Source organism: Impatiens glandulifera, chromosome 3, assembly GCF_907164915.1.
Source record: "Impatiens glandulifera chromosome 3, dImpGla2.1, whole genome shotgun sequence".
Classification (NCBI taxonomy): domain Eukaryota; kingdom Viridiplantae; phylum Streptophyta; class Magnoliopsida; order Ericales; family Balsaminaceae; genus Impatiens; species Impatiens glandulifera.
The window spans coordinates 24,239,236-24,260,245 of record NC_061864.1 but is presented as its reverse complement, the minus strand read 5'-3'; the positions used below and the strand labels follow the sequence as shown (position 1 = coordinate 24,260,245).

Here is a 21,010-nt window from a genome sequence, read left to right as displayed (position 1 = left end):
AACCACGAACAACGGCTAAAACTAGCACATTCTGTTGCCAACAATACCTCAGCCAATCTTGCTTTCAGACGAAATAGAGGAGGTGGAAGAAACTCTCGCGAGAATCTATCGCCGCGAGGAAGGGGATTAATTTCAGGACCCTCTGAATATTATATGGCTAAAAATTCTTATGCCAATGGACCTGAGTCCGAGTCTGGTGAATGCTGGAGCGAGACGCCTTTAAATAGGTCCAACAACAACATAAATAATAATTCGAGTCGAGCTAGATCGAATTATGGGCACAATAATCTTCAATTTGGAAACAATTTATTTTCTCGTGACGGGAACCGCCGCAGAAATAATAATGGTGGTAATTAACGTCCGAAATGTACCAATTGTGATCGAATGGGACATTCATCGGATAATTGTCGCTCTCACTAACAATGTCAACTTTATAATGGTATTGGACATCTTGTCAATACTTGTCGCGTAGATTTGATCATAACTTTCAACCTTCGGCTCCGCCTGCAGCTATGATGACCAGTCCATCAGTGATCTCAGATCCTGCTTGGTATCTAGACTCGGGTGCTACTGATCATATTACGGATGACTTAGAAAATCTCCACACTCACTCGGCATATCAAGGTACTGAACGAATTTCATCTAGTAACTGTAACCCTTTATCCATATCTCACATTGGCAATTCTATTATTAATAGTGGAAATCAAACTCTACATCTACGAAATATTTTACATGTTCCACAAATTGTCAAGAATTTGATGAGTGTTGCTCGATTTACTACTGATAATAATGTATTCTTTGAATTTCATCATTCCTACTGTTTGGTAAATAATCATTCTACGAAGATGGAAGTTCTTCAAGACAGACTTAAAGACGGGTTATACTATATTTCTTCATCAACAATCCCTAAACATGCTCTTACAACCTCTCGAGCTTCAGCGTCTACTTTGCATCATCATTTTGGACACCCTTGTACTGCCACAACATCTTATGTTATTTCTCATTTGCAGTTACCTATTTTATGAAACAAGAACTTTAATATTTGTGAAGCATGCCAGATTAGAAAAGCTCATAAATTACTTTTTCCAATTTCTATATCAAAAACTTTTTCTCCACTTGATTTAATTCATTTTGATGTTTGAGGACCGACTCCTGTTTTCTCTACATATGGTTTTCGTTATATGGTCATTTTTGTTAATGATTATAGTCGGTATACGTGGTTATACCCACTTCAAAAGAAATCGGATGTGTTATATATATTTGTAAAATTTAAGGCACTTGTTGAAAACCAATTCAACCGGAGTATAAAAATGTTCCAGACTGATTGGGGTGGAGAATATCGTAATCTTGGGTCATTGACAAAACTTCATAGTATACAACACTGACTCTCGTACCCATATACGACATATCACTGAGATCGGCCTCACCTTAAGGGCACATGCATCAGTACCTCCTCAATATTGGGATGATGCGTCTCTCACTACAACATATCTTATCAACCGATAACCATCACCTTCTCTAGATCATCGCTCTCCATATGAAATATTATTTTGGTGTGTGCCTAACTATATTTCTTTGAAGACTTTTGGGTGTGCCTGTTACCCTCTCATAAGACCCTACAACCAACACAAGATGGGTTTTCGGTCCACCCGATGTACTTTTCTTGGGTATAGCTCGATTCACAAAGGCTATAAATGTCTCCACCTACCAACTAGTCGTATATACATCTCTCAACATGTTACATTCAATGAACAAATGTTTCTATTTTCTACAATATCACCTTCGGCACCTACTCACACAACTCAACAACCATCGCTATTTATCCTCACATATTCTGTTCGACATACAACCTCAACAGTTATTATATACTCCACAACCAACCACACCTACCACACCTACCACATATATCCCTCCTAATAATCCAATCAATCCAATCACTACCCCACCTCAATCTTTTCCTAACTCATCTACTCCCATATTGGTTGAATCCACACATATTTCTAGAAACCCTCTTTCTCGTACTTCACGTGTTCGTGCCCCTACATGCTCCATTCATCCCATGGTCACTCAAGCCAAAAACCAGATTCATTCCTTAAATATCAACTTTGCCTCTAGTGTTGAACCTACATGTGTTTCATCGGCTAGTAAAGACCTTGTTTAGAGGGATTTCATGACATTTGAGTATAATTCTCTACTTTAGAACAACACATGGACTCTTATTCCGCGAACTCATGCTCACAATGTGGTTGGATGCAAATGGGTTTTTAAACTTAAACGGAAAATTGATGGGTCAATTGAACGACACAAAGCACGGCTTGTTGCAAAAGTTTTCATCAACAATCTGGAATTGATTATGAGGAAACCTTTAGTCCGGTTGTCAAACCAACTACTATCCGAACCATTATATCACTCGCTGTTACACGACGGTGGCCTATCCACCAACTTGATGTGAGTAATGCTTTTCTTCATGACACATTACTTGAAGAAGTTTATATGGCTCAACCGCTTGGATTTATACATCCTGATTTTCCACATCATGTATGTCGTCTACAAAAGGTCATTTATGGACTAAAGCAAGCCCCGCGTACTTGGCACTCCACGTTATGTAGGGATTTATTATCCATTGGATTTATTGAATCCAAATCCGATATATTGCTTTTTATTTATCACAAAGGCGATATTTTGGCTTATCTACTAGTTTATGTGGATGATATTATATTTACGGGAAACTCTTCACCCCATCTTATGTCTACGATATCTAAATTGTCTAAACTATTTCCTATTAAGGACATGAATGATATTCATTATTTTCTTGGAGTTGAAGCTACTCGAACTCCTACCGATTTGTTTCTTAGTCAAGTTAACTATATTTCCACAATCCTTAAGAGAGCTAATATGGTGGATGCAAAGCCACTTCACACTCTTGTTGCCACTAGGACTTCTCTTTCCAAACATGATGGTGAACCCTTGAGTGACCCACTTCTCTATCGAAGCATTATTGACGCTTTTTAATATCTTACTCTCACACGTCATGAGCTCACATTTATAGTTAATCGAGCGTGTCAGTTTATGCACTCTCCCATCACTACTCATTGGGCAACTGTAAAATGAATATTACGTTATCTTTGGCATACACCGTATCATGGCTTACAAATTCGGTCATCGTCACAACTTTCTCTTACAACATATTCTGATGCTAATTGGGCCGGATGTCCTGATGATCGTCGATCCACCATTGACTATTGTGTATTTCTTGGAGACAATCTCATTTCCTAGAATTCCAAAAAGAAACAGGCTGTTGCTTGTTCTAGTATAGAGTCTGAATATTGTGCCCTGGCTCATGCTACTGTTGAACTTTGTTGACTTTAATCTCTTCTAGGCGAACTTCACGTCACTTTGAATCGTCCTCCTATATATTATATGGTGTGACAACATTGGTGTTGCATTTTTCTCTGCAAACCCTGTCTTTCATGCTCGTACCAAACACATTGAGATTGATTTTCATTTTGTTCGTGAACGTGTTGCACATAAGACACTTATCATTCAATACATCTCAACTCGTGATCAGATTGCAGATATCCTTACTAAAGGTCTTTCATCTAAATGTTTTTCATTTTTTCGTGACAAGTTCACAGTCTGTGCCACCCCATTTTGCTTGCGGGAGGATGTTAAACAACAAAACTTATCATTGATATCAACAACAAAAATTAACCATAAGAGTTAATTTATCCGTAGTTACTTTACTTGGGTATATTAAAGGTCACATTGATTCATGTATGTATATGTATTGATCATTATATTATGTATTTAATCATGTATGTAATTCCACGTATTCATCAAGGAAAACAGCCAAAAGTTATTTAAGGCTAAAACATATATTCTATCTATCTTTTCTTTCTTTCTTGGAGGCAAGTTTTACGCCTGAAGTCAAAATTTTGGTCCGCTCAATCAACACAAAAACATCCCAAATTTTTATAATGAAGTAACGAGAGCTGAACCAAAGCCGGCCGTTTCGAGGGTACTTTTTGGAGTTACTTGCTGGTTATACACCGTCAATCGCAAGCTGTCAAAATCGAGATTTTGTGTAAAATCGTTATCCAGTTGTAAACTTGTAAAATCAAGAGTTTAAGTAAAATCGTAAGAGTTTAATTTGAAAAAATAATAGTTATATATTATTATTATTATTTATATATATAATTTAGGATTTTGGATTTAGCCAATTTTAAAAAATTATATATTTTAATATAAAATTAATTAAAAAATAATAATAAGTAAATAACACTATAAAAATTATATTTACAAAATTAATTATATTAATTAATTAAAATAAATAATAACTTAAAAATTTAATTTAATTAATATAAATTTGTTTTTTTAAAAGTAGAATTATAAAATCGAAATTATTTATAAACTCGTAAAATCTTATTATCATAAATTTAAAATCATAAGAGTTTACCTATTTAAGAGTTTACTTAAAATCAGACTCGTTATGTGAAATCGTAAAATCGTAAAATTTTAAGAGTTAACTCGAGATTTTAACAACCTTGATCAATCGTACCGCGTATTTTAAAACTATGCTAAATTAAATCTGATTAAAAGAAATGTAAAAATCTTCTCGCTAAATTATTGTGGAGAATAGACTCAACTTTTTTTTCTTAACATTTTGATGTAATTATTTTATCTCGTTTAAAAAATTATGTTTTTAAGTGACAAACCATATAATGCAAAATATTAAAATTCATTTTTGTACTTTTTTTTAAAGCATTTTGATGCAATCATTTAATATTGTTTATTAAGTTTAAATATATCGAAAGTTTTGTCCAACAAAAATATTATATTGTTTTTCTATTTTGATATAAGTCACTTCTACATAAAAATAAAATAAAAATATTTATCAGCTCAATTTAAGATGTCTATGTGAAATCCATAAGTCATATTGTAAAAATAAAAAAATGTAAATAATAGAATGTTAAATTGATGTAAGATTTAAATGACTATTTATTGAAAAAAGAACAACTCTAAATTCAATAATTTAATCTTATTTATCATTAAGAAATTGATTAATAAATACTCGAAAGATAATAAGTAACAAAAAAAACAACCCACCAACAAAAAGAAAATATTATTTGAATTATAAAGATGCAGAATTACTTCAACTAGTATGTATCTCGTACATTTGCACGAGTAATAATATAAAAAACTGTGAAAAAAATATTACGGTAAATTTTTTATGGGCGGGTTAACCCACAATCCGACCAAAGTATCCATTTACTCTTACATATATCCAAATTAACCACAGCTCTCGACCCGACAATCCGAACACTTTAAAAATTAAGCATCATTATATATATAGATTAGTTAGTTAAAAAATTGAACTTATATTGTTAAAATGTCACGCGTTTATCAAATTTTGGGTTGAATTTAAAATATAAAGTGTTATTAGCCTAGTTGGTTAAAATGTTGTACTTGTTTATGTTAGGTTGCAAGTTTGAACCATACCTATAGTATTTTTAATTTTATTTTTAACCGTTTTAAGTTTATGGGCGGGTCAACCCACAATCCGACCCAAATATCCATTTACAATCACATATATCCAAATTAACATAAATCCCGGCAATCAAATATTTTAAAAAATTAAGTATCATTATATATATATATATATATTCTTTAGAGATATCCATATTTGTTATTTTTAAGAGTTTGAAACCTAAATTTAAATACATAACATATATTTTTTTTTTATTCTTAACAAAGATAACCATTTAATAATATATATGAGAAAGTATTGAGAGTATATATAGCCACATTGCAATTTTCCCTTGAGGCTAACTGACGGCGGCCAAAGCTTGAAAGTTGAACTCAAAACTCAGTAATCGCAGGGCAACCACCAAAAACCCAACTCTCCACCGCCACAAACACTTCATCGTAGATGAATGTTCACCGGAGATACCTCTCGTCTTCTTAATTCGAGCCAACAACAACATCTACCATTTACAAACGCCATGCCTTGTTCCATTTCCATTCACAACCATCTCTGGTCAAGGACATCTTATCTTACTCTCTCTTTATGGAAACCCAAATCATCAATAGCTGCTTCAAACATCTCTTTGCAGCTCACCCGTCGACTCCATTTTCTCCCCACTTTCCAACCCCAACAAGGTCTTGATTGTTCCTCAAGTGCTGGGAGATTTCTACTAAAGGGTCGGAGGTCTTCTTCTTTCCCTTTCGTTTGTTCGGCGGCTTTGCCATCTGTTTCATCACCTGTTCGGAACAAGAAACGGGGAAATACCCTTTTTCCTAACCATTTTCAGCAACAATTTGGGTATGGACGGCTTGCTTATGATGAATATGCATCTGAGGATGAATCTGACCGAGAAGTTGATTCTCAAAAATTGGTTTGTCCTTGAATCTTTAAACTTATGTTTGGCTATGCCAAGTTAATTTTACTGAAAATTTATAAAGTTTTAGTCTTTGAAACTTATTAATGTTGTTTATTCCCAGAAAGTTGTAGTCTTTGAAACTTATTAATGGTGTTTATTCCCAGGGTGCTTCGACCTTGGATAATGTAGAAGAGTGGAAATGGAAGTTTACGATGCTAATGCGCAGTGAACATGAACAAGAGGTTATTTCTAGAGAAAAGAAAGATAGGCGTGACTTCGATCAAATTTCGGCTTTGGCTACCAGAATGGGTCTATATTGGTATTCTCTAGTCTATTTTTTTTCATTCATTACATATTATGAAATTAGTTCTTAGCCCTGGTTCTTTTTTGCAGTCGCCAATATTCAAAAGTGGTTGTTTTCAGCAAGGTCCAATTGCCAAATTACAGACCTGATCTGGATGATAAACGCCCTCAAAGAGAGGTGTTAGTTATTGCTGCAATTTTCTGTTTGTCAATTGTAGATATTTTGGCCATTGAATTTTCAAATGAGAAGGGTTGTATAAATCTAATGATCTTTTTGAAATATAGGTTATCTTACCTAATGGATTGCAAAGGGAGGTAGATACACATCTTAAAGAGTACATCTCTAGCAAAAAAGCTGAGATGGAGAAATTTTCAGGTGATGCCTTTCCAGGCAGCCGAATTGGTACTGGTCTGAATGAAGTAGACGAGCAAGAGGAACCTTCAACACAAAAAAGAGTCATATCAGATACGATTCTTAGAAGGAGAAGCTTGCAACTGCGAGATAAGCAGCAAGTTTGGAAGGTTATTATTTTATACCCTCATAAAGTTTATGTTGGTCATTGTTCAGAATTGCATTGAATAACTTGGTGATTAAGAAGATTACCGATGATAAACAACTTATAAATTTCTGTACTTTTTTACAAATTATAAACAACTTGATGATTAAAAACTTACAGCTTGTGGATCCAAAATTTTTGTATTTTTTTTACTTTGATCTTGATCGCATTTTAGGCATCAATCATTTGAATGTATGTCATCAAGCAGCCATTTGGTTGGCCTTTTTCTTCTGTGGACAAAATATCTTATAATTCACCAGCCCTTTTTAATCTATGCATAAAAACAATTATACACTTTCTTAAGGTCCCTAGTTAGACTTTAAAAGGTGAAGTTGAATTATTGCCTACAAGTTAGTGTTGTGAAAGTTTTTCTTTTGTTTGATAAAACTGAAAATTAAGTAATAATGTTGAATACTGAACTTTAAGTGCCAAATTAGTTATGTGTATGAAAAATAAATGTTGAATTAACTAATTGAAAAATCTGAATTATAAGCATTTGATATGTAAGTTGATTTGATAGAATGTGAAATTAATGTCGAGAAGGTACTTAAAGACTATTTTACCCTTGCAGTGAAGCCATTTAATTAAATTTTAAGAGTTAAAGTTGTGTTTCGTTCATACTATACCAATTTAAGTCGTTCAGAGCTTACCGGATTAAGCTAAGTATTATTCTATCTTAATTTGAGCTGAATCAAAAGAATTAAGTGTTTTTAAGTAACACTTATCAAATGAACTTATTTTAAACAAACACTTAACCGCCTAAGTCATGCATCCAATACCCATTGTTGGAGGTTATGTAAGGTTCTGAATATAAGAGAAAATTTTATTAATTAACTTAGGCTTTGTTTGGCTTTGCATCTAGATATTATAAGTAAATATCAACTTTAAATGTGTGTTGGTTGATTGTTTTCACATTTATAGAATGCCAGTTATGTGTTACCCAGTTTTAAGCCATCTTGTCCACAAAATGCTCTTATAGATTTCATTTGTTTGTCTAGACGTTGTTTAATGAGTATCTTTATTGTAGGAATCACCAGAAGGTCAGAAGATGTTCCAGTTTCGTCAAACTCTTCCTTCCTATAAGGAGAGGGAAACACTATTAAGTGCTATTTCACAAAATCAGGTGCCATGCTTTAAATTGTTGTTTCTTCTTTTTATTTTTTTTATGTAATGGTTACTTAAATAAAGCAAATGTGATGTTATGGTATATATAGTAGTAGGATATGGACTATTGAATGGAATGTAAACTATATAAAAAGTTGAGGTGCACGAAATGTAAACTATATGGGGATTAGTCGAGGTGTGCTAATACTCCCTTTCTGTTACCCTGGACACCCTGGTTAAAAGAATAGTTGAAGCATATAAAAAGTTAAAAGATCTTGTATTAGCGCAGTTCAAATGAATCAAGAAGTTACATTTCTCACCATAATATGTTGGCTAAATGTACCCCAATTTTGCAGGTGGTGGTTGTGTCAGGTGAAACAGGGTGTGGTAAAACCACACAACTTCCACAGTACATCTTAGAATCTGAAATTGAAGCTGGTCGTGGATCTTTCTGTAATATTATTTGTACCCAGCCTAGGAGAATATCCGCTATGTCTGTTTCCGAGAGAGTTGCAGCAGAGCGTGGGGAGAGCTTAGGGGAATCGGTATTTTTTTCCCTTTTTTGTTCCATTTTAAATATGTTCATTTTGTCAGAGCCATTAGGAGCTTGTTTGATCTTGGGTTATTTGGGGTTTTTATGGGTTTATTTGAACAAATCTTCTTTTGATGAAAAAGTGGGCTATTTTAGATAATTTGGATTTAATTACTAAAATAACCCTTTGTATTTAAAATTTAAATTTTATAAAGTAGTAAGAGTATTTTGGTATTTTAGTTGATGAATTAAGTGATTTGTTGATTGAAAGAAGAGTGATGTGAGTTTTTTTTTTAAAACCCAAAAACTCAAGATCAAACGAGCACTAGAAATAAAGATGATTTCTGTATTCATTTTCTTATCTTTTTCTAAGGTTGGTTATAAAGTTCGATTAGAAGGAATGAAAGGAAGGGATACCCGCCTTCTATTTTGCACAACAGGGATATTATTGAGGAGGCTACTTGTTGACAGAAAATTGGATGGGGTAACTCATGTAATTGTTGATGAGATACATGAACGAGGGATGAATGAAGGTAATTGATGAGATATGTATGCTTTGTGCTAATCTCCTCCTGGAAGAGAAAAACTAGTCTAAAAAAAGTCAGATATCTAGGTTTAGTTTCCTTTGATGTATTCAACGATTAGTGAATTAACATCATGATGCTTGTATCTTTCAACCAGACTTTCTCATCATCGTTCTAAAGGATCTGCTAGCTCGAAAGCCGGAGTTAAGATTGATTCTGATGAGCGCAACATTGAATGCGGAACTTTTTTCTTCATACTTTGGTGGCGCTCCTATGATCCATATTCCTGTGAGTATTATTAGGGTGTAAAAACCACATCTAAGAGATGAGTGCATTGGCTAGAATTGTTTTCAGTATAAACCGAAATTTGATTATTCTTGAAAACCACCCATTGATCTTGGTTCTTTTTTCAAATAGTAGGTGATGGGACTGTCTTTGCATAAACCACCTATATAACTTTAAAATGTTACCCCTTTCTTTTCTGAAAGGTTAAAGTTTGTATTAATAGAGTTGTTGCATGATGACTTCTGTAAATACAAACAATGTCTATACCAATTCTTGAGCAAGTGATCTAAGATGTTGATTTAACAAGAGCTTATTTGATGTAGGTTTTCTTTTTTGTTAAATAATCCATTTTAAAAAAAACTTGTTTGATAAAAAAAGTGGATTATTTGGGTTAAATTACTATAATATGCTTTGTACTGAATATTTAAAATGCTATAACAATAAAGTAAGAGTAATTTGGTATTTTTGTTGATGAAATGATAAACTTTTATCAAACAAGGCCCAACTAATCCATCAGGCCAAGTTAAATTGGTTTCCTCTCCATAGCTTATATTTTAAAATTATTGTTCATTGCCCATTTTACTTTTGAGGAACTTTGGCGGATTGATAGTAAAATGCATTGTATATTTTGGGAAACAATTTTTTTACCTTATATTCTTGTGTATTTGTGGATGCAATCTTTCTCCTCCTAGGGATTTACATATCCTGTTAGGAGTCATTTCCTTGAGAGCATTTTGGAAACCACCGGATATAGGCTGACTTCATACAACCAGCTTGATAATTATGGTCAAGATAAATCATGGAGAATGCAAAAGCAAACTCTCAAAAAGAGGAAGACCCAAATTGCTTCATCAGTAGAGGTATATTTATGTTGTCTCATAACCCCTTTCTCGACTTCGATCCTATGTCTAGTCTTCTTCTTAAATGTGTAATGCTGCCATTGGAATAGGAAGCGCTTGAAGCTGCTGATTTTAGAAACTACAATTTACGAACTCAAGAGTCTTTAGCTTGTTGGAATCCTGATACAATCGGATTTAACCTCATCGAGCATGTACTTTGTCATATTGTTACGAAAGGGAGACCTGGTGCTGTTTTGGTATTTATGACTGGATGGGATGACATAAACTCTTTAAAAGAGCAGCTTCAGTCTAATCCACTTCTAGGAGATTCAAGCAGAGTGTTGCTCCTTGCATGTCATGGCTCCATGGCCAGCTCAGAGCAGGTCAACTGTTTTCTGAAATCGAATTCAGTTTTTTCAATTCTCTCTTTCTCATAGTCGAGTATTATTTATTTATTTCAGAAGCTGATATTTGATAAACCTGAAGAGGGGATCAGAAAAATTGTATTGGCTACTAATATGGCGGAAACAAGTATCACGATTAATGATGTGGTTTTCGTTGTTGATTGTGGAAAGGCAAAAGAGACTTCATATGATGCTCTTAACAATACCCCTTGTTTGCTCCCATCTTGGATTTCAAAGGCTTCTGCACGACAGGTATATTGCGAAATTTAAACTGAGATCATGTGAGTATTTATAATCGAATGAGTATTTTATAACAGTGTTTTCTCCATTCTTTATAGAGAAGAGGAAGAGCTGGTCGTGTTCAACCAGGCGAGAGTTACCATCTCTATCCCCGATGTGTGTATGATTCATTTGCTGATTATCAACTACCAGAACTTTTGAGGACTCCCCTACAGTCCCTTTGTTTGCAAATTAAAAGCTTGAAATTGGGGAGTATTTCCGAGTTCCTATCTAGGGCTTTGCAGTCACCTGAACCTCTATCTGTATGTTTCAACTTATGCTAAACTGGATAGGCAATGTGCCACGTATATATATTTTAGGGGCTTGCTTATCCATGAATTTTCTTTTCTATCAGGTTCAAAATGCTGTTGAGTACTTAAAAATCATCGGGGCATTGGATGAGGATGAAAATTTGACTGTATTAGGTAAGGGGATCTTGTATTTCACAATACTAGGCCTATTTGTTATCACATTTTATGATCCGGAAAAATTACATTGTTATGCATGTAAAGAATCACAATTATCTAGAAAATCATGTGGAGTATCATACAAAAATAAATTTTATACTAAATGAAGAAAAAAATATGGATCATAAAGAAAACAATCGTATATCTAAACGAAAAATTCATTTTAAGTTTTAACTTTTGGTGATTTTCCATTGGGATCATGATTTTGTCACATTGACAAAATACAGAGTTTCCAAAGGCAAAGCATCAACATCAAAAGTGGTGCCCCATTTGGAAACACTTATAATTTATGTTCTATATCCGGATTCGGGTCCATATGATTAACAGCCAATACATTTTTGAATCTGTCTAAGTTTAATTTACAAACATAATCTCATCCACATGTTTTTGGATTCAGATTTTTCTGCATCCATGTGTATTTTGGTTTGAAAATATGCAATAGATAAGGAACATGTACTGTTCTTGTTGCCTGCAGGACAAAACTTATCAATGCTTCCAGTGGAGCCCAAGCTAGGGAAAATGCTATTGTTGGGGGCTATTTTCAACTGCCTTGATCCCATAATGACAGTCGTTGCTGGTCTAAGCGTTAGAGATCCATTCTTGATGCCTTTTGACAAGAAGGAAGTAAGAACACTTCTTACTTTTCCGTTCACTTCTCATGTGCAATATTTCTACCAGTCTTAATATTTTGCCCTCACATGCAGCTTGCGGAATCTGCAAGGGCGAAGTTCTCTGCTCATGATTACAGTGACCATATTGCCCTTGTCCGGGCCTATGAGGGGTGGAAAGTTGCTGAGAAAGAGCGATCTGGCAATGAGTTCTGTTGGAGAAATTTCCTTTCTGCACAAACTCTTAAGGCCATTGATTCTCTTCGAAAGCAGTTTTCATATCTTCTTAGAGATGCTGGTTTTATTGATAATAACATTGAAGCTTGCAATACATGGAGTCATGATGAACACCTTGTACGGGCTGTTATCTGCTCTGGTCTTTTCCCTGGCATATGTTCCGTTATGGTTAGTTGTTTTACATATTTCCATTTTAGTCATTTTTTCTCTTTTTAGCTGTTATGGCTCACTTCTGATAATGATTCATGATATTACAGAACAAAGAAAAGTCTATTTCACTGAAAACAATGGAAGATGGTCAAGTACTTCTATACTCAGTAAGTTTCTCATCTTCTAACCCTCTTGTTCTGCGACAACTGCGAATTCTGCAAATTTAAGGTGGGAATCTTCTCCTTTTTTCCAGAATTCTGTGAATGCTCAGGCGCAAAAAATTCCATACCCATGGCTAGTCTTCAATGAAAAGATTAAAGTAAATTCTGTATTTCTCCGAGATTCAACAGCAGTATCGGATTCAGTGGTTCTCTTATTTGGAGGAAAAGTTGCTAGTATGGGCTTGGTAAGTTTCTTCATCGCATAGTTCTTATGTTCTGCTATTCAGCAATCTAGTTTCTTTATCTTAATGGTGTCACTGTTCTTTCTCTTCATAAGGATGGATACTTGAAAATGTTGGGCGGTTATTTGGAATTTTTCATGACACCCGGGTTGTCAAATACGTATGTGAGTTTGAAGAAAGAGCTTGACGAAGCTATTCAAATGAAAGTAAGTATTCCGAAACACTAAGGGTCTGTTTGATAAAACTGAAAATTAAGAAATTTTTAAAACTAAACGAAAAATGTTTAAATATGAAGGACTTCGTATGTAATTTTATTTGATAAAATTTGCAGTTAATGACAGAAAAGTACTTAAAAGACTATTTTACTTAAATAAATTGATTAATTTTCTGAAAGTTGCCTTTTATAAATCTTCTTACTCAGTTACAGTGTTAAGTCAATTCATAAGTTATCAAATTAAGCCAAATTTTATATCTTTTATTTTTTAACTTAATTTGAGCTGAATCTGAATAATCCAAGTGATTTTAAGTAACAGTCATTAAATGACTTAATTCAAATAAGCATTTAGGCAGTGTTCATCATCAATCACATCTTTCATATCATCAACCAGTATACCAAATTCCCTTTATTTTAAAAACATATATTTTTTCAAAATATATTTATACCACTAATATTTTTACCCAGAATAACCCAATTTCAATAATCTACATAAATAAGATTATTTTGAAACAACCCATTTGTTATTCAAATAACCCAAGATCGAACAAGATCTTAATAATTTAGATTAAGCGGTAAGTCAATTTGTGATCCATGTTTGATAAGCTATCTATCTAGATATTGCTTTTGATTTGATTTGATTTGTATAAAATTTAAAATATTGTCAGTTTGATCATCCAAATTGTTGTTTATATTGTTCTGTATATTCCCATCACAGCTTCTGAATCCCAAGTTAGAGATGCAAAGCCACAACAAGCTTCTCTCGATAGTAAGATTACTCGTTTCAGAGGATCGGTGTGAGGGTAAATTCGTGGTTGGTCGTAAGCCCATAGCACCATTGAAAAAGGGCAGTAAATCTGATGCACTTCTTCCCGGTTTAAAAGCATTAAAAGATGCAAGTGGTGGCGATAATTCCAAAACCGAGCTACAAACATTGCTTCTTCGAGCTGGACATGGAACTCCTTCGTACAAAACTACACAAACGAAAAATAACAAATTCAGATCAACTGTATTCTTTGGTGGGCTTGATTTTGTTGGTCAGCCATGCAACAATAAGAAACAAGCTGAGAAAGATGCTGCTTCTCAAGCTTTACTGTGGTTACTGGGTGAAACTCAATCAGCACCTCAAGTGACTGTTGTTGATCATATGTCTACTTTTTTGAATAAAACTGGAAGGCGTAGAAGGCGATCGGGTAAGGGCAGGTCCATGGAAGAAGATTGGGACTAACTTGATCAAGATCATATATAATTCTCAGTTCAGTATAGGTGGATATATATATAAAAAAGATAACAGAAGATCATTTCATGACCATTATTTGCAAGCCTCGAGGAATTAAGGTTATAGGTCTGATTTTGAGCCGGCGTTTCGATCCTTTTGGGCAAATCTCAAAAATATCCTTGATGATTGAGTCCTAAGATTCCAGTTTAACGCTCAGATGGGTACCTATAAGGCAAATATCTGTTTCTATATTTTTGGTAGCGCGTTTAGATATTACATTGACTATTAGTATTGCACAAGGAATTTCTGAGTTATTGTAATATATCTGAGTTCATGTTTATTTTATGCTATTACAGATTCAAAGAGGGTTTTTGTTCTCAAAATTATTTGGTAAAGCAGGATTAATTGCACATGAAATATATAGTTTTGTTTGATGTGACACATGAAAGATATTGATTATTCAATGTAGGATTTATTTTTATTTTTATGTTTGGTCCATATAACGAAAAATTATTAGGTCTTTTAAGAACTATGTTAAGAACAATTTAAATACATTTAAAAGGTGAATAACTTCTATTTTCTGAACTTGCGAATATGTGACAACCCATTTAATAAAAAAGAAATCGTTATATAAAATTAAAAGTTTCAAACATGCTCTGTGTGACACTGTATATGAAACAACATATCTATTTCATTATTTAAAATCAATTCAAATTTAAAGATGACATTTATGGGCATTGCATAAGAAACAATAAATTTATCCCTAATGGAGAATCAATTGCATTCTTAATTCAACACTATTTCGTTCATTATGATTATTATTATCTAGAAATAGGGAGCAAAATAAAAATTGACTTTTCTCTAATTGGGGCTGGCAGCCCAAAACTCCGGCCGGTCCTGGTTTAGTTTTGTTTGCTATAACCCAAGAAAGATATTCACTACATGATATGCATATATAATGTTTGTTTGATTTTTTTTTTTTATTTGATTGGTCCATGTAAAATAAAAAATATTAGTAAATAACTAGAAATATAAAAAAACATGTTAGTCTAAGATGATTGAGTTTCGTAAATCCTCGATAAGAGTGATTAACTCTTCGATTTATTTTATTGAATTTTTCTAACAAATCTTATAAAGTATAATAATAATAATAATAATAATAATATTTATACGCATTCGAAAGACTAGTTCCAATATGATATGGAGTTTTCTTTATAGCAAAAATATGTACAAGTCATATTGGTTTGAAGACAATATTAATTCAAATTTTAATATTGGTAGGTGTCACAGAAAATTGGTAGGTGTCACAAAGGAAAGCAACGCATCGTATTTTTGCTTAATTTTTCAACCCTTGCGCGGCTTGTTTCGCGCATCCAAAACAATCAGCCAACTCCGAGGTTTACTTCTCGCACAGAAATAAACAACTAACTCACAATAATCAACAAGTATGCAGGAAAGTAGAAACACACAGAATTACGGGCCACGTCCAACTTTATAATTTTATTCACTCACAGTTAATAATCACAAAGAAGCTATAAACTCACTTGGCTGCACACAAAATGACTCTCACTAGCTGTGGATATTTTTTTATCCCAAAATCCAACTAAACGTCATTGTGCAGCTCAAGCGATATTTATAGCCCTAAAGAGTAACAATCTACCTAGTAAAACAACTAATTTCGGGACTGGGAAATAACTTCTAGGCAGTTGTTGTAAAACGTGGGTCTTAAATGCTATTAGTGGGTCATAACAGATCACTAACTTCATCCCCACGTTTTCCATCGGTCTTAGCTGTGCACCAAGTTGCTGGACGTGGGTAGTGGGCTGTAACCGTCCACTAGATCCACGTTTTTCCCCCAGTCCAACTCCTGCTGACTTTTTCCGCCACAACTGCCAATCTTGCCGACATTTCCAGTCCTCAACGCACCCTGCCGACATTTCCGGGTCCTCAACCCATCGTGCCTACATTTTCGGTCCCCATCCGGTCATCACCGATCCTCGTCACTCGTCAGTCCGATTTTTCCGCTCTACAAGCATGCACTCTCAATGCGCTGGCCGTTGTCACTCTTTTGTGCTTAGGTCGCACACACACGACCATACTTAGGCACTTGCTCGGTCTTGGAACTCCGCAATCATGCCAAGACAAATGCATGCTAACATCCTTCTCTCAGTCCTGGTGTTCCACATTCATGCCACGACAGAAACTTTGGACACTTAGCACTCTGCATCTTTGGTGCCTATGCCGCGCGCCCGCGACACTCTTTTCAGGCACCTCTCGGTCCTGGCCATCCACAATCAAGCCAAAACCGATGCCACCTTTTATGGTTGTAACAGTAGGCCCCTTTCTTGAATCTTGTATGAGTTTTATTTATTTTTTTCTTCCTTTTTGTTTTGCAGTAGATCCTTCTTGTTCTTCGACTTACTAGCAACCAACAAAACAATCCTTTACCCAATTTCAATTCTTTTATCAAAATTCGAAAACAGGAACAATTAGTCAATCATAACCATCATTTGAAACATACTACAATCATCAACATTACCATAGGGAATCCAAAGACAACATCATATACAACTAATAAAAGAAAATCAAAACAAGTCCATGATCTAAATTTTGATTCACTTCACCAAACTTTGATCGATTGTTCTACACAACTGTAGATTTGTGTAGGAACCAACTAGAAACCTTAAGATGCAATGTAGGCGAAGAACAACACTTACAAAAAAAAAATTCACAAAAAAAAAAAAATTGACAGTTGCCCAAATGGCTGAATCGGTAATTCCAAAGCATTCAAAAACATTCCAACACACTTGAGAAACTATATATTACTAGTCATTGTTCTTGAGGAAGAGCTCAAGAACACTACCTTAGTATTTTTTTTAAAACTTAGCTGATTTTTTTTTATTTACTTAGAAAGGATGAAAGATTTAGAAGCTCATAGAGAATTTACAAATGATATTTTGGACTTGAGTCGTGACTACATCATTCAAACCAACTAATACATGATATTAAACAACACATGAACTCATATTACATTATGAATGATGACTTACCAACAATTCTAATAGCTTAAATATGATGATATTCAACTTTTAGAACACCTACCCAAGCCTAAAACGCGGTTATTCATCAAACTCGAAAAATTATTTTCCTCAACAATGGCAAGTTCCCCAATTCTCTTCCTATATATCATCCCTATGTGCTAACAGTTTCGGTCCATAGCCCAATTTGACATCTTTAATGTTTAATTTCGTGAATACCCTTTAACTTTCAACACCTTTCTTGGGTTAGATTCGTCACTCACTAGTAGAAAAACTGTCTTCGGTAACGAAGCTTAGTAACGACGCTATAACGCCCTTACTGAAAATTTATATTAATAACGGTTATATGAAACTGTTACTGATATTAAGATACCAGTAACGGCTATATAAAACCGTTAATGTTATAATTTTTTAGTAACGGACATAAGGAATCACCGTTACAGATACTAGAGTTTTTTTATTTTTTTTGTTCGAATTAAGAGTATTAATAACGATTTTAAGAATAACCGTTACAAATATGCCTTCACTGTAAATTTTATTAAAGTGATATCAGTAATGGTTTTGAATGAAAACCGTTACTAAATGGGTATTGGTAACCTTTACTATGGCTCCTCCATTTGTTTTACTACATACGTATCAGTAACGATTTTGAATAAAACCGTTACTAATATGGCTCCTCTCTTTGTTTTACTACACACGTATCAGTAATGGTTTTATCTAAAATCGTTACTGATTAATATCAAAAGAATGGTCAATAACGACAGGAAATACTGTCCCTAAAGACCATGTTATCATCGCTAATTATCGACAGCAACAGTAAAGCCACCCGTCACCAGATGTAGCTATTGCTTCCGTCGCCATTGTTTTAGCCACAGGTGACATTACTGTCGCCAACACATGGCAACAATATCAAATTACTGTTGCTAAAAAGTTCTATGACAAAATTAATAAATTTCAATAACAGTTTTTTAATTACTATTTATTTATTTATTTAAGTCCTATTTATTTTTAATATATACATATCAAAATCTTATAATAAGAAAATTATATATATATATATATTAATTTAATTCATATACAAATATACAACAAAAGAAATAAAAAATAAAAAATAAAGAGAAAATGAGAGCATTCAAAGGGAGAAAAATCATTTCTTCAATAAGGCATAAGTATTTGAATTTTTCATCGGGTAACCTATTTTCTGCAAAATCAAGACAATAAGAAAGTTCATTAGGTTAAGAATACCTTTTGGTGGAAATGTTGAAAACAAAATATAAACCGATTTCTGAACCAGGTGAACCGATTTCTTTATTTAAGAGAGAATAAAGAATTGACATAGAATATTGAAAAAAATTTACACTCCAATTCATCATAAAATTTTGTAAAAAGATCAACCTTGATTTGAATTAACCCATTCTAAAATGCAGCTTTACAAATAAAAATAAAAATACTTCAAATATTGTATTTTACATGCACTATACCATCGAGCATCAATATTAAATATGTTATAATAATGGAACAATAACATGCATGTAATGTCCAAAAATTATGCTTTTCTCATCAATTTTTTGAATTTTGGAGAGGTCAAAATTATATTATACAATTACGAAGTTGCAAAACTTCCCAAAATACCTCTCACACAAACAAACAAAAATATAGTCTTATCACACAACTACTACCCTGACACTTTCTATTAAGCATTTCTTAACTTTAATTAACAGACATAACTAGAAAACTAGGATAGATGACAACCAGGTTCTTCCTTCAAATCACTTAGACTCTCATTTCTTTGAATGAAGAATCCCACACATCTTGATCCAGCAGCAACCACTATTACTATTATATACTTCTTTTAACCACAACAAACATTTCCTCAAGCACCACTCATAAATAACCCTACAAATATAAGATCAAATATCATAGAACATTCATTAAGTTATAATCTAGAGCTTTTAAAAGTTAATTGTTAGTTTTACCTTATGGACAAACAAAACAAATTATGAGAAAACACCACAAGCATATTTCAACTACAAAAAATACCAATACATCACATCAATACAACAAAATACTCCAAAAGTCATATGAGAATCACATACTTTGCTCCAAAGCGTTCAAAAGACTAGAATTTCCAACATTTGGTCGGCCAACTATTGCTATCTACAACATGAAACAAGTTAACATATCAAAATTTAATGTTATCTAAAGAATATGCTCAACAAAGTCAGTCTTAAAATTACAAACATTATTAAAATTGAAGCTTAAAAACTATGAAATACATATATATTTCAGAAAAGGTAGAATGGTAACCTGGTTCTGCAAACCTAGCCACAACTTCTAGACAAACCTTAAGTGCGTAGCGTAGTCACACATCAGTACTGTGACATTGCAATTAACACATCAAAACTCAAAAATAAATTTCAGAATCAATTCTAACAATCAAGACTTTGGAAACTTTGGATGCTTTCGGGTATTGCTGTATGTTCCTATACACGTTATTCCTGGGAATATTTCCCAATAGTGCAGTTCGAGGTTTTGTTACTTGTAACAGAATCTTGGCAAATGATATTGTTATCTGTTCATGTATTTCTTTATTAGTATAGATGAGTGATTTGTGAAATCAACTAAGTAACTTTAAAATTGTCTTGTTGATTGAGGGAATAAACCTTGTTGAGAAATTGTAGCAGTTTTAGTTGATTGTGAATATTGCAGATAAGAACTTCTAGTTTGCATTGCCTGATGTGGTGAATGATGTAGATAAAAACCTCCAGCTTGTATCGCTTGATGTGGGGATGTCATCTGTCACAAAAGTAGGTAAGTTAGATATTTAAAAACATTTTATGAAGCTTAAATAGAAAATATTTATGATTATGTGTGCTATAAACATTTCAAAATATGTGTTGGTTATATATTGGTGATTATTGGGAAGACAGTGTTGTTAACTGTCGTGGTTGAACATATGCTAGGTACATTATACTTCTTACCCTTTTTCGAGATTGTGTTGCCGTTTTTTTACAATTTTCTCAACTTTTGACTGTTTTCTTTTTGTTGGTGGACGTCCATGAGACCTTACTTTCAATGGACTATATAATTTCTTCTTCCAAGCCATTGCCTCCATATGTGCTATGTTGTAACTTTGATCATCATCCAACGATACTGTCACACCCAAAATTTCATTTTAGACCGAGTAAACTTCGGTCTAGGCAGAAACCAAGGGCCTAGGTCAAAATCGGGGCCGGGGCCAAGGTTAAATCTATGTCTCGACCGAGGGGGTACGACCGAAGGAAAATCTATGTCGCGACCGAGGGGGTCCGACCGGGGAGTCCGACTGTTTATATTTTCCAGCCCTTTTTGTTTATGACAAGAAGGTGACGAGGCCTTTTATTATTATATTATTTAACCCAAGTGATGACAAGCAGGTGACCAGCCTTTGTATTATTATATTATTATACTTAAGTGATGACAAGCCA

General features: G+C 33.7%; 1 protein-coding gene across 1 annotated transcript; it reads left to right on the top strand.

Moving 5' to 3' along the window:
• Positions 1-5,808: 5,808 nt before the first annotated feature.
• LOC124933089 (DExH-box ATP-dependent RNA helicase DExH3-like) lies at positions 5,809-14,946 on the top strand. The gene is made up of 19 exons (XM_047473817.1): positions 5,809-6,395; positions 6,545-6,699; positions 6,774-6,861; positions 6,969-7,205; positions 8,268-8,363; positions 8,701-8,889; positions 9,250-9,409; positions 9,558-9,688; positions 10,378-10,545; positions 10,635-10,907; positions 10,986-11,180; positions 11,267-11,470; positions 11,563-11,632; positions 12,150-12,298; positions 12,379-12,687; positions 12,777-12,836; positions 12,923-13,075; positions 13,168-13,278; positions 14,005-14,946. The coding sequence occupies exons 1-19, from the start codon at positions 5,934-5,936 to the stop codon at positions 14,512-14,514; spliced, it is 3,720 nt and encodes a 1,239-aa protein (XP_047329773.1). The 5' UTR covers positions 5,809-5,933; the 3' UTR covers positions 14,515-14,946.
• The last annotated feature ends 6,064 nt before the right edge of the window (positions 14,947-21,010 follow it).

What these genes read in the sequence shown, in the direction of transcription:
- LOC124933089 (XM_047473817.1), top strand. Translation starts at nt 5,934, where the DNA reads ATGTTCACCGGAGATACCTCTCGTCTTCTTAATTCGAGCCAACAACAA. An exon ending in ATAAACGCCCTCAAAGAGAG is followed by an intron (nt 6,862 to 6,968) that starts GTGTTAGTTATT and finishes TTTGAAATATAG; the next exon opens with GTTATCTTACCTAATGGATT. An exon ending in TGAAAATTTGACTGTATTAG is followed by an intron (nt 11,633 to 12,149) that starts GTAAGGGGATCT and finishes TGTTGCCTGCAG; the next exon opens with GACAAAACTTATCAATGCTT.